Source organism: Hemicordylus capensis, chromosome 16, assembly GCF_027244095.1.
Source record: "Hemicordylus capensis ecotype Gifberg chromosome 16, rHemCap1.1.pri, whole genome shotgun sequence".
NCBI classification, from domain to species: Eukaryota; Metazoa; Chordata; class Lepidosauria; order Squamata; family Cordylidae; genus Hemicordylus; species Hemicordylus capensis.
The window spans coordinates 16,566,469-16,580,131 of NC_069672.1; the positions used below are offsets into that span (position 1 = coordinate 16,566,469).

Genomic DNA, 13,663 nt, shown 5'->3' on the forward strand with positions numbered 1-13,663 from the left:
TCCTGCAGGAGCTTAACTGCCTTGCTGGGTAGAGGCCCCGAAATGCATGAGGGGTGTTCCAGCCATGCTCTTTGGGGAGACCTCCGTGAGGGCTCGGCTTTACTGGTCTTGGCCCTTCCCGTTGCTTTGAGCGGCTTTTTTTAATCTGCTGGCGCTGCTCCTTTTTATTTTGTGGCTTTTTCCTGCTCCTTTTCTTTCTTTTTGAGATGAGAGTAAAAAATGGGAGATGCGTGTGTCAGTTGCTTGGAGGGAAGCATAGCTCCGTGGCAGAGCATCATGGCAGCATCTCCAGGTGAGGCTGAGGAAGACTCCTGCCGGAAGCCTTGGAGAGCTGCTGCCAGTCAGTGTAGAGCAGGCCTGCTCAACTTTGGCCCTGCTGCAGCTGTTGGCCTACAACTCCCATAACCCCTGGCTGTAGGCAGGGATGATGGGAGTTGCAGTCCAAAAGCAGCCGGGCTGTTGAGCAGGCCTGGTGTCGAGTCCACACTGCCTGGCAGTGGCTTCCCTGAGACACTGCTGAGCCAGAGGGACCAAGGGTCCCCCTTGGCATAAGGCGGCTTTTCTCTCTTTGTAGGGGGAAGGGCCATAGCTCAGGGGAAGAGCCTCTGCTTCCCACACAGAAGCTCCCAGCTTCGATCCCTGGCACCATCGCCTGGGGGAAGCCCCTGTCTGGAATCCTGGGGAGCTGCTGCAGATCCGTGCAGGCGGCACTGGGCCAGGCGGGCCAAGGGCCTGACTCTGTAGGAAGCAGCTTGCTTGAAGAAGAACGCAAGAACAGCCCTGCTGGTTCAGGCCAGTCAGTGGCCCGTCTCGTCCAGCATGCTGCTTCATGCAGGGAAGCCTGCAAGTCGGGGAGGTGGCAGCAACCGCCCTCTCCTCCTCTGTTCACTCCAGCCCCTTTGGCCTTCCTGCACTCGCCTGTGCCTGGGGCTTGGAGCTGGAGAGAGGCAACCCTTTGGCCCACAGGCAATCCAGACGGCTGGACGTCCTCCTGGGCTTGATGTGTGTCCTCCTGGCCTACGTGCGCCTGGCACCTTTGCCTGCCAGGTGCATCACCCCGGCTTTTGTGCAGTATAATCCTCCAATTTGTCATGCAGAAGAGGCGATGGGGAACCTACCGGGGCGTGTGGCAGTGGCTCGCTTTGCAACCGGTCAGGCTGGTTGGCTGCTTGCATTCACTTCCCTCTCTGGGTGGCTCCCTAACGAACTTGTTAATTAGGGGTTGTCAGACAAGGGGTGTGAATTTGGGGTTACAGAGCGGGCACCTGGGACCTGGGTTCCAATCCTGGCTTGCACTGAAAAGTCAGTAGCCACGGGGCTACTCACTTTGCAGCCCTGTGGCGAATAAGAAATGCCTCCAGAGACGTGGACAGGGGTGCATTTGCAAATGGAAAGAGACTGTTCAGTTTCTTCAGTTTTCCTTTGGGTCCTGTTGAAATGCCACACGTGATGTGAGCGGTGTAGGTACAAAGGATTTGTGTGTGCATGAAATCCAAAAGTGTAAGCTTTCAAGTACAACAGAACTCTTCATCAAGCTGGATGTTGAGCATAATAATGAGAGGGGAAGTTGAGGGTGATGTGCCCCAAAGTCAACAGTTTGGAAGTCTTAAGATGGAGAGCAGAAGCCATTGAGTCAGCTTAGCTGGGTTAGACCAGGGGTTCCCAACCTGTGGTACTCCAGACGTTGCTGGACCACGACTCCCATCACCCCCAGTCACATGGGACTTGTAGTTCCTTGAGCAACATCTGGAGTGCCACCGGTTGGGAACCCTTGGGTGCAAAACAGATTTCAAGTTGCGTCAGGCACTTACATAGGAAGCTGCCTCCTACTGAGTCAGACCCTTGGTCCATCTAGCTCAGTACTGCCTGCACTGTCTGGCAGCATCTCTCCAGGGTTTCAGGCAGGAGTCTTTTCCAGACCAACTTGGAGATGCTGCCAGGGACTGAACCTGGGACCTTCTGCATGCCAAGCAGACGCTCTGCCACTAAGCTACGGCCCCGGCCCCTTAGAGGGCCAGTCCACCCTGTAATTGAAGCACCACTCTTAATCCTCAGTGGGGCTGAGCCTCTGATGAATCAGTTAGAGGCACTTTGCACATGCTTTGGGACACACCTTTATGAAGGTGGCAGGTTTCAGGGCTGCTTGTGAGATTTGCTGGGGCTGACGCAGGTGAGCTCCTGTCTCCCCAAGGCCAGGCTGCTGGGAGGAGTAAACATTTCCTCTTGGGCTGCCTGGAAAGGGACAGGGACAAGAGCACCCCTGGCTTCCTGGCCTTTTCCTCCTCCTTGCAAGCTGCCAAGACGGTCTACCGAATGTGGTGTGCTGGATCCATCTAGTGGAGTCAGCAGGGAACTACCAGTAGATTTTCAGACACGGAGAGGCTCCTTGTCCATCACCAGGTGAGGCTTCCTGCTTCATCCTCTCCAGAGGGAAGGAGCCCTGAGCCTCAGCATGCCCCACCACACAGCACCAGTGACGCAGAATTCTGCCCGTGCACCTAGACAGATGCAGCTGAGACAGCTGGGGCCCACCTTACGTTCGTTCCCCCCTGCCCCCTGCATCTTTGGCCATGGTTGTCATCATGCTCGAATCTCTCAAAAGCAATCGAAGAAACTGCTAGTGTCTTCCAAGGGGTTTTCTGTCCCACTGGGATGCTGTTCACAGGATGTTCCCCCTCTTCCTGCTCCCCAAAACCTAATCTAGGATGGCCACATGGACTTAGGCCAAAGTTCCTCCTTCCTTCTATCTTGGCCTCTCTCTCTTCTCAGCCACCTGCCAAGCGCCCCAGGGAAATGCATCTGTAGGGCCCAAAGGGGTTGGGCTTTCCTCCTTGTTCCGTCTCTGCTCACAGACTCCACTCTTAGCCACCCTGCTTAAGCCACTTTGCATCCCCCCATTTATCTAAACTGTTTCTTTTTCAAATCTAGTGGCTGTCACAACATCCTGGTGGCAAGGAATTCCACGGACTGACAAGGCATTGCATGTAGAAGTATTTCCTTTTGCCTGTCATGAACTGGACCAGCATTTTGAAGGTGCAAATACTTCTTCACCCGCTCCACATCATTCCTTTAAAAAAGTAGTTTAACTACTAATCTAAGTAAAAAGTAGTTTTAATAACTGCTACCATGGTGCCCATCACTCACTGCTGCTTGTTCCTCTCTGGCAAAAAAAAAGGGGTGGGGGGGGCCTAGCAGAGAAATGGGCAGTGACATGTTCCCTCCTCAGTGAGAGCTTACCTCCAAGTAAATGTGTTTTGGACGTCAGTTCTAACTTTTGAAGAGGAAACCTTGACAATTCAAACAAAATGCCCCCAGGAATAAGAACCAGAGTGGAAAGGATTCTCCTGGGGGTCCTAAAGTTACCTATCCTTAGGGCATTATTTTGCATTTTTCTTGATTCCAGACTCCGCCTAAACCCCTGCACATATTAAGCTAAACCAGAAGAAACTCACATCCACAGAGGGGAGAAACGTCTCCCTGCCCGACCTGGCTGGTTTTTGCAGAGGGCTAGGGAGAGTCATCCTCAGCAGAAACCGCCCCCCCACAGAGGGTTCAATCTACGGAATAAGCCCCGTGACCTCTTTCAGGATAAAAGATTTGTGTGCCCTGTCAGAGGTGCTGACAGGCTGCAAGGCCCTGAGGTGCCCGTTCTATTTTAAAGTTCTCCGTAGAGCTTTAATACCTATTCCAACTATTTTTTGAAGTCCTGGATCTATTTCGGAGAGCGAGAGGGCTTCTGGAATCCCCCACTCGCCCCTGGCTTTGCAAAGCTGGGATTTCGATTATGTGTGAAGGCTAACCTCATGGAGTCTGTGGGTGGGCAGGAATATCAGGAGGCTCACTGCTCTGACTGTCAAAACAAACCTCCACGTTACTAGTCCTCATCATGGGTGCAAAATGAAGTCTGAAAGCAGAACTAGATTAGCTTTAAACTACGTTTTGGATAATAACAGCAATGAAGGAGGTTTTTTTTAGAGATCTTGTGAGTCACCCAGAGAACCAGAGTTGTGGGGTGGGCCATAAATCAAGTTGTTGTTCACTCTCAGCACAGCATCTCTTCAGGGGCTGATGCTGGGGTCTGCCTAGTGCTTCTTTTTAAACCGTGAGCCCTTTGGGGACAGGGAACCACCTCCTGGTTATTCATTTCTCTATGTCAACTGCTTTGGGAACCTTCTTGTTTAGAGGCAGTATATAATTAATAATAGTAAAAATAGTAGTATTGTTATTAGGGAGGCCCTTACCAAGAAAAATCCCCATGCAGTTTAGAGACCCACTAGAATTCACAGCATGTCCCCTTTAAACTTTCTCACAAAGAATTTTAGAACCAAAAAGTGTAGTTTTGTCTTGTGCACAGAAGGTTTGCAGAAGGTCTCTGTGTTGAGGGTCAGCCCTTTGCCATGAAGGTACTTGGACCCCTTCTTTCCACCTATACCCTGATATCTGGTGCTGTCTGTAGGGTGTGGCAGAGTGAAATGCACTCTGCATATACCCAGAGACAACTGGCTGTCTTATTAAACCATCTGGGGCTCAGCCCTGGTGTCCAGAAGGGGATGAAACCAGCCCTACAATGTGGCTTGCCCAAAGCTCTCGTCAAGAATCACGCAAGGACTGTAGAAGTCCTCAGGGCTGCCAGAACTTGCCCTTGTCCCCATGAGCTCTTTGGCAGTTCACAAGAGGAACAGTCAAAGGGCTATAAATCCTGGAGTCTGATCCCTTGCAGTCCTGTTGCGTTTGGGGTAATCAGAGACCTCTTGGCTTCAGCAAACCTCCACAATGGGCTACTCCGATGGAGCCGGTCTGTTTCATCCAGGAGAATATTCCCCTTCTGCAAATGCCTTCTGGGTGCAGCAGCGCTGAATGTTTTGCTTCCTTACATAGGAAGCTGCCTTCTGCTGAGTCAGGCTCTTGGCCTGTCTGTCCCAGGACTGTCTATACACTGACTGGCAGCAGCTCTCCAAGGTTTCAGGCTCAGGGGTCTCTCCCAGCCCTGCCGGGGGATGCTGCCAGGGATCGAACCTGGGAACACATTCTGCATGCCAAGCAGAAGCTTGACCACTGAGCTGTGGGTGCACCTGGTGAACATATCAAGTTGCTTACTGAGCCACGATGTGGCTAGGGATGATGGGAGTTGTAGTCCAACAATATCTGGAGATCTGAGTTGGAGAAGCTCTGACCTAAGGGAACCCAAGGCCCATTGCATCCAGCATCCTGTTTCCCGCAGTGGCCCACCACCACATGCCTTTGGGAAGACCCCCCCCCCAAAGGGGACACCATAGACCCCTCCCCGACAAGTGGTCTTCAGGGGCATCCTGCTGCCCGGGGCAGGCGCTGGGCGGTTCAGTACAGAGACTTCTCATGAGGTGCGTCCTCTGCACAGCACCATCCCTGAGCATTCCTGGTGGGGCTGGGCAAGCACCCTTTTGTTCCTGGAGCAATTTCCATTTGAGCGAGCGGCCCTAAATCCCCTCCCAAGCCCCAGGAAAACAAATAATAATAAAGAGCCTCAAAGCAGCTGTCAGCTCAGCACAATTAATGATGAGGTTTCTGGCTCAGAGGATCAGTGCAGCACAATGTTGACAAGGTGGATCAAAACCCAGCAGCGCCCTGGCACGGCTTCTCTGGCACCCAGCTGGCCCCGGATTTCTCTCTGCTTTCCAAGCGAATCCCCTGTCTGCCCCCCACCCCTGGCGCAAAGTGCCACTTATGTCTTAATTAAAGCCCATCTGTCCATAATATGGACAGGCAATAATAATAATAAAATAAGACCACCCCATGATGGGCTGCAGCTGTACAGCCCTCGCTTTGCACGCAGAAGGTCCCAGGTTCAATCCCTGGCAGCATCTCCAGACAGGGCTGGGAAAGACTTCTGCCTGGGACGTTGTAGAAGCTGCTGCCAGTCTGTGCAGACAATGCTAAACTAGATGGACCAAGGGTCTGACTCAGTATAAAGCAGCTTCCTCAGTTCCTATGGCACGAGCATTTGATTTCCCAACCCCTAAAAGAACTTAGGATGTCGACTGACTGCTGACATCCCATGTTTTTTTATACAGACAGCTCTTACCTGTTGGCTTGCCTTGCCTTCCCCTTCATAAGAACAGCCCTGCTGGATCAGGCCCAAGGAAGCCCATCTAGTCCAGCATCCTGTTTCATACAGTGACCCACCAGATGCCTCTCGGGAGCCCACAGGCAAGAGGTATGTGCATGCCCTCTCTCCTGCTGCTATTGCTCCCCGCTTCAGTTCAGATCATTAAAAATACTGATGAAGCATTATTTATTATTATTTTATTTTATTACTGCTATTGTTAGTAGTAGTAGTAAGCATTAAGCTCAGGTGAGCCAGCCAGGTGCCCCTGGAAAGCTCACAAGCAGGCCATGGAGGTGACGACGCTCCCTTGCTGCTTTCCCCCAGTGATTGGCACACTCTGAGGTAGCCTGCGTTTGCACACGGAGGTTCCATCTACCCACCATTAAGTTACAGGACAGCAGGTTTTGGTGGAACGTGTTAGGAAAAACTTCTTCACGGTAAGAGCAGTTCGGCAGTGGAGCCCAGTTACCTATGGACGGGGTGGGCTCCCTCCACCCCTGGAGGTCTTCGGACAGAGGCTGGGCAGCCATCTCTGGATTTCCTGCACCCAACGGGGGTTGGACTAGATGTCCTCCAGGGCCCCCTTCGGTTCTCCACGTGGAATGCCATAGGCGAGGAAGTCCTCTTTTCTCTCCGCGAAATGCTTGGGTGCAGAGAAGGCGCGGTGCCCCCTTTCTCCTAGGGGTGATGGGGAGCCCCTCATTTCCCCGGCTCTGAACATGCCCCCCTCCCCACGTTATTCCTGCAGTACAGAGGCAGCAAGGGTGGGGAAGGGGTCTTCCTTCCCGGGCAAAGAGACAAGGGACTCGGGGTCCGTCTAGAAAGGGCAGGCAGCTCTTTCTCACTCTGTCCCGATCCCTGATGCCCCCCATCTCTCCTTGCCCACAAGCTCTCGCGTTGCTCCACGGGAGAGTCGAGTCCCGCTGCACTCTGTACAGGCTCAGAGGCACGGCCGCCAGCAGCCCTGCCTTGAGCCGCCGCCGCCGCCAGTTCGCTCTGGGCACTTGCGAGGCATCCAGCTTCCCCCTTCTAAAAATACAGGCTGCAGCAGCCCAGCAGGAGGGATGCCCGTGCCCCCCCCCGCGGGGGGGGCGTGATTGACGCCCCCTGGGACCACTGTGGGGCAGGGGGCGGGGCCGAGCCGGGAGGAGCACCGGCGGGACTAGGGCCAGGCAGGCAGGCGAGGAGCGCGGAGCAGCCGCCGCCAGCAGCCGCAGCAGCAACAGCAGGAGGGTACTTTGCCCCGGAGCCGCTACTCCGCGGCAGCCAGGCCGGCGAGATGCTGCAGGATCGGACCCTCCGGCTGCAGTTCGGGAACCGGATCGAGGCCGTCATCGTGGTGGGCACCCAGCTCTCCACCGACGTCTACGGGTGAGGACGGGTCACCTCTCCCCCAACAGCTTCGCCTCGCCTTTTGCCCGGATTCCTTCCCCAGCTGTCTGGCTGCATCCCAGACCTGGGGGCAGCAGAGCCCCCCCCCACGCCCTAATTCCTAGGCGACCCCATTGCAGCTCCCCCCAATAGCTTTCTACCCGCCTCCCCCTTCCCCAAATATTTGCATCTTGGAGCTGACAGGGGCCCTCGCCTCTCCCCGCCCTTCCTAAACGCATCCCCATTCCTAGGCAGCCCCACAAGAGCTTTGCAGCCCCAGCTCAGCTGCTGGGCTCCTCTCCACGCATCTCCCCCTTCAACACATCTGTATCCCCAAACAAGCCCTCTGCACCAGTCCTGGAGAGCACCCCTGCTGCTGCTGGGCACCCAGAGCGGCCCCCAGATGACCCAGCACTGCCTGCCTGCCTGGATCCTTTTGCCCCTCAGCACTGCCCCCCCTGCCCCCACCATCTAGGGCTTGTCCCCCCAAGTCCTGGCAGTGCTTTCTGCATCCCTTCCCCCCACACTGCCAATATCTTTGTACCGGGATAGCAGCTCTGCGCTTTCCAGACTGTCCTTGGACCACAGCAGCCTTCCGTGATTCTTGCATTTTGTCACATGTTTTCTTAAATCTGGGCAACCCCTTTCCTTGTGTCCCCTACCATCGTGAAGGCCTTCTGCACTTCCCCCTCAATAAGTACAAGTCTACCAGAGAATGAGAGAGCACGAGTGCTTAAAGACCAGGGTGGTCCTTCCTTTCCATTCCCTGCTTGGAAATGTCCTTTATGGGAACAGGTGACTGTCCTCTGTTGGCAAAGGAGTATGCAGGCTTTTGAGTTAAACAGAACCCTTTGTCGAGACTGAAAAAGTCTGCGGATCCTGACAGGGTGTGGAAGCTGTATTAAATATAGCCGCGACCCAGCGCTGGGGTGCTTTGTGATGTACCAGCCTCTTCCCTGTCTCCTTTTAATCTTTCTTCATCTGCTCTCTACTATCCCCTGTTCTTCTTTCCCACCCTGGCTCTCTTGGTCTTCTCTGCCTAATCTGGACTGCAAGCTCTTTGGGCAGATACTCAGTGGTGGGGTCTGTGCAGGGTCTACTCAGCGGGTGCTGTCTACCTCTTTCTGATAGCAGCCTTCTCATCCAGCCTGATGCAGAGTTGTTACTATTTACCCTTATCCATACAGCACCTTCTGTGTGTGTGGTACAAGTTCTAACACAGAGTTCTGTGTTATGTGTAAATCTGCATAGTTCTGCACTGACGGACGAGCGAAGAAGTCCTCGCCCTAACCTCTTACTCACCATACGGTAGCATCGGCTTTTTGTGGACTAGAGTTGCTGTCGTGTGGGCCCCAGAGCTTGTGAAATCTCGCAGTAAACAAATTGGTAAGCCTTGGTGCGTCCACAGATCTCTTCTTTGTTGCCACCTCTTTGCGACCACCCCTGCCCTGCTGTAGGGCCTCCTCCTTTTCTCTCCCCTCTCTTTCCCGTACCCACTTGGCACCTGCTTTTCTCTTCTCCTGCCACACCACAGCTCTTCTTAGGTCTCCCAGCCCCTCCACCTCCCTGAGCAACTGGGTTGCAGGTCATACTTTCCGGGGGGGCAGGCAAGTGCCGAGATCAACTCTCGATCCCTGCATCCCTGCGCTTCTCCGCTCCATGTGTTGTGGGTGCTGGAAATGGAGTGGGTGACTTGTCAGCCCCTCGCGCTGATGGCCGGGCCTGTCAGAGGGCTGTCTTCACGGGCTGGCGGGCAGGGAGGGGACGAGGGATGGCTGGTCCCTAGGCTCCGAAGAATCCAAAAGATTCTAAAAACCCCGACGTCTCAAGAGTCCAGCTGTCTCTGACTTGCACTTTTAGGCAGTTCTGGATTTCTAACATGCCTGGAGATCACAGCTCCACCATCCTGGTAGCCTTGGTCTACAGCCCCCCAGATGTACAAAAAGTGGGTGGCTACTCTGTGCCAAATGCGCTCTGCACATGTTGAGACTGTTTATGTCAGAGTTAATTCACACATTGCAGGAACAGGGCAGAACCCCCTTGAGACCTGGGCAGTGCGTTCAGTTGCTGGATGCACCTTTTGCTCAAATTTCAACTTAAGGGCATTTTTGCAGAACACCCTGTTCTGCTTGAGAGATCCTCTTTATTGATCGATCTGAGAATTTTGGGAAGGAGAGGGTCTCGTGCGTGGTACTGAGCAGGAATGGCCCTCTTTGCTAAGCAGGGTCTGCTTTGGTTTGCATTTGGATGGGAGACTACATGTGAATGCTTACTGCTTGGCAGAGCCAGAATGGCACTTTGCACATGCCCAGGTGATTATCTCACATCTCCCAAAGGGCTGAGTTGTGGTGGTGAAACGGCCTGGGTGCTTAAATGACAGAAACCTCTGTGAGGAACAAGGACTGATTCTCAGCTACAGACCATTAAATAATATTTCCCTTCAGGCATTCAACAATGGAGATATCAAATGCATGGCTTCTTTGTTAGGTCCTGGGGTTAAACAGCAGTGAGCCCTAACTTTTGAGCTGGCCTTGTGGGCGCTTCGTATTTTTAAATGGCCATCCATCAGCAGAGAGCTCAGTAATCCCGTGTAAGCCTCTCCTGTCTCTGCAAATGCTTGTTTATGGCCAATTGTTCTTTGTTCTGCCACTCAATGAGTCGTTTATGCCAGGGCATTTTTGCAGATGCCATCACACACACACACACACACACACACAGTGCTCTGTGTGTGTCTGTCTGTCTAAGCAGTGTTAGTAAATATCAATTAAGCCTAAGAAAAACAAGTTTCAATGCCTTTAGGGAGCATCTGTGCATGATAATTTCCCTTCTCTCTCCTACTTTTCAGTGTCTCGGCTTTTGTCTGTTCTTTTCTGTTGGGGGGGAGGGGTTGTCAGCCAGTTTTCCTGTCATTTGCCAAGGACTCTACTGAACTTGTTGGATTAGATAGAAAACCAGCTTCTCTCTCAGGCAGAATCTGCAGACAATTACCCGGACAGGAGCCATTGGATATCTCAGTTCTAAGGTCTTGCAAAGAGATTCCTAGATTAGAATTTGCAAGCTAAGTGGAAGATTTAAAACTACTGTTTTAAAACGACTACTGAATTTCATCATGAAATTTCCTTTTATGATGAAATTCAAGGCAGCCTAGATGGAGTTTCCTCTCGTTCGCTTGCTGTTTCTCATGCTCGGGACACTCGCCTTAGGTTTTACTGATATAGTCTCTGCCTTTTACTAATGAAATGTGGCTGTTCCTTTTTGTAATGAGGCTGGTCTGAATGCAGGACCTTAAATAGCCGCCCTGATTTCCTTCCCTTTATTTTGAAATAAAGCAACTGCCAGTAACAGAACTTCTGAGATTTGGGGGAAGAGTCTGAAATTGTCCTCCTTTGGACTGCTGCTACTCTCCTGCAACTGGTACTCAGAGGCATCCCGCCTTTCAGGCTGGAGATGGCCTATAGTCCTCTGACTAGTCGCCATTGATAGACCTCTCCTCCATGAAGTTATCCAAACCCCTCTTAAAGCCATCCAGGTGGTTGGCTGTCACCACATCTTGTGGCAGAGAGTTCCGCACGTTGATGATGCATTGTGTGCAAAAGTACTTCCATTTGCTGGTCCTAGATTTCTAGGAAATCAGTTTCATGGGATGACCCCTGGTTCTAGTGTGATGTGAGAGGGAGGAGAATTTCTCTCTGTTCACTTTCTCCACACCAGGCATGATTTTATAGACCTCTCTCATGTCCCCCCGCAGTCGGACACATCCGACGGGTGCACGGCCGCACTGGATGCTTTGTGGAACCTGTTCTGGAGGAGCATGTTCAGACCGAGGGGCCAGTGTCTCTCTCAGCCGCCAACCTGCTGTGTCAGCCGCTTCCCCCAAGAAGTGGAGCGGAGCTAGTGTGGGCTGGTCTCCGTGTCCATTGCTAATGGGCGGGCGCTCCAGCTGCCCCATGTCAGGGGTACAGCTGATGGGGAGATTAAAAATAGATGTGGGAAGCCATGAGTATTATGCAATGGCTCCTAAACGGGAGCTGGGGCGGGCCTGTCAGCTTCTGAAGAGCCAAAAGGGGAAGGGATTTGGCTTCCTCCCCCTGACCTTGACGCTGATGCTTGCCTGGCCAGCACTGGAGGGCAGCCCTGCCACCTCTCAGGATGCTACCATAATATTTGCATTCGCTGAGAGCAGGTTTTCTAGAGCACCACGTCTGGCAACAGCAAAGCTCGAGTCGCCCTGCTACGTAGCCGGGGTCCTGTAGAGAGACTTGCTTAGCCCCTGTAGGTCAGACCCGGAGAGGCTGAAAAGCCCCAGAGCCTCTGGATAGCTGAGCTCTAAGGTCTTACAAGGGGACCGTGCAGGAGGTGCCTAGGTCAGAAATATGCCAACGGAGGCGCCAACTTATTTCTCTCCTCAAGCCAAGGTTTGGCACAGCCCCCTCGCCTTCATGGACTACCCAAGCTAAACCTGTCAGGGTCCAGTCTGGGATGGGGAAAGTGGGGAGTATAAATCCAGAGATGCTGCCCGGGATTGAACGTGGGACCCCCTGCATGCAAGACTGCAGAGGCTCTCCCTCTGAGCTCCAGCTCTATTGACTTGACAATCTCAGCCACTCAAAGCTGGTTGCAAATTATAGACACCCACATGGGAAGCCTCCTCAAACTGAGTCAGAGCACTGGTCCCTCTAGCTCAGGATGGTCTACCCAGATTGGCAGCGGCTTCTCCACGGTTGCAGGCAGGAGTCTCTCTCAGCTCTATCTTGGAGATGCTGCCAGGGAGGGGACTTGGGGCCTTTGGCATGCAGGTGTTCTTCCCAGAGTGGCCCTGTCGTCTTAGAGAAAGATCTTACAGCCCCATTCCTTTGGTTTTACATAACATGCCCGTGAGTTGCAGGAGGAGAGCTGGTCTTGTGGTGGCACCCATGTAGTCTCCCATCCAAATGCAAACCAGGGCAGGCCCTGCTTAGCAAAAGGTGACAAGCCATGTGTGCCACCACGAGACCAGCTCTCCCCCTGCAAGTTATCTAAAGCTGAAGGAGCGGCGCTTCTCGCTTTTACTCTTTTGCAAAGATCGATGGACTAAACTCCGCTACGAGTCTGCCTTGGCGGGCAAAAGTGGAGGCGAGGAGGGCGTCCGATGCTGCTGCCCTCTTGGATCTGGCCTCGGATCTTCAGAAGCCCAAGCGGTCTGCTTCTAACCGAGAGAGTCAGGAAAGAGAGCCGGTCAGGCCTCTCCCAAGAATGCTGCCTTGAGAGCGTACAGCTGGGAGAGTAGTAAATCTCTCCGACTAGCTGAGACGTCTTTGGAACCCGGGTGCCTGTCCCCACTCGCGGCCTTTCTGAGCACATGCATGGATTGCTTTCTCTCTCTCTCTCTCTCTCTCAAGCAAGAGTCAAGTTCTCCCAGGGTAGGATTTCTGAATGGCATGCTGGTTCCAGGCCACCTGACGCAGCCCGTGAGCAGAGAATAAACTCCGTGAAGCGGAGGGGAGAACGGCGGGTGTGAGGGGGAGGGATAAACAAACCCCGGGATTTTATGCGTAGCTTGGGAAAACGTTCTTCAGGCTGAAGCACTGCAGGCAGCGTTACCAGACGGCCACCCGGATGTCTTGGCCGTCCCATGAAAAGTGCCAGGTGGCAACCTGGACTGGGTTTTCTCTGGGAAGTTTTGAGGCAACTGGAAAGGAAGCCTTGGGGAGGAGAGCAGGTCTGGTGAGAGCCAGCAGGGGTTGAGCCCTTTGCTAAACAGGGCCTGCCCTGGTTTGTGTTTGGGTGGGTGACTCCATGTGAGCGCCGTAAGAGATTCCCCTTTGGGCATGGGGTAGCGCATCTGCTTTGTGTGCAGAAGGTCCCAGGCACAATCCCTGGCAGTATCCCCAAGGAGGAGGAGTTGGTCTGGGGGTAGCGAGCATGCCTTGTCCCCTTAGCTAAGCAGGGTCCACCCTGATTGCATATGAATGGGAGACTTGATGTGTGAGCAGCACTGTCAGACACTCCCTTTAGGGGATGATGGAGCCGCTCTGGGAAGAGCATCGGAGGTCCCAAGTTCCCTCACTGGCAGCATCTCCAAGATAGAGCTGAGAGAGATTCCTGCTGCTTGCAACCGTGGAGAAGCCGCTGCCAGTCTGTGAAGACAATACTGAGCTAGATGGACCAAGGGCCTGACTCAGTAGATGGCAGCTTCCTATGCTCCGAGTAACTGAGTCTCTGTTTTGT

General features: G+C 53.4%; 1 protein-coding gene across 4 annotated transcripts in view; it reads left to right on the plus strand.

Moving 5' to 3' along the window:
- LOC128338483 (protein-arginine deiminase type-2-like) overlaps nucleotides 1-13,663 on the plus strand; it is a 61,941-nt gene that overhangs the window by 22,786 nt on the left and 25,492 nt on the right. For 3 of the 4 annotated variants that reach the window (XM_053280987.1, XM_053280988.1, XM_053280989.1), the window contains 2 exons: nucleotides 2,929-3,033; nucleotides 6,051-6,193. Coding sequence is in view for 1 of the 4 variants with exons in the window: in XM_053280986.1 (XP_053136961.1) it covers nucleotides 7,365-7,456 (92 nt within the window). In the remaining 3 variants the exon portion in view is untranslated. Of the gene's footprint in view, nucleotides 1-2,928; nucleotides 3,034-6,050; nucleotides 6,194-7,252; nucleotides 7,457-13,663 lie in introns of those variants that run through there. The other variant, XM_053280986.1, reaches the window with a different exon arrangement.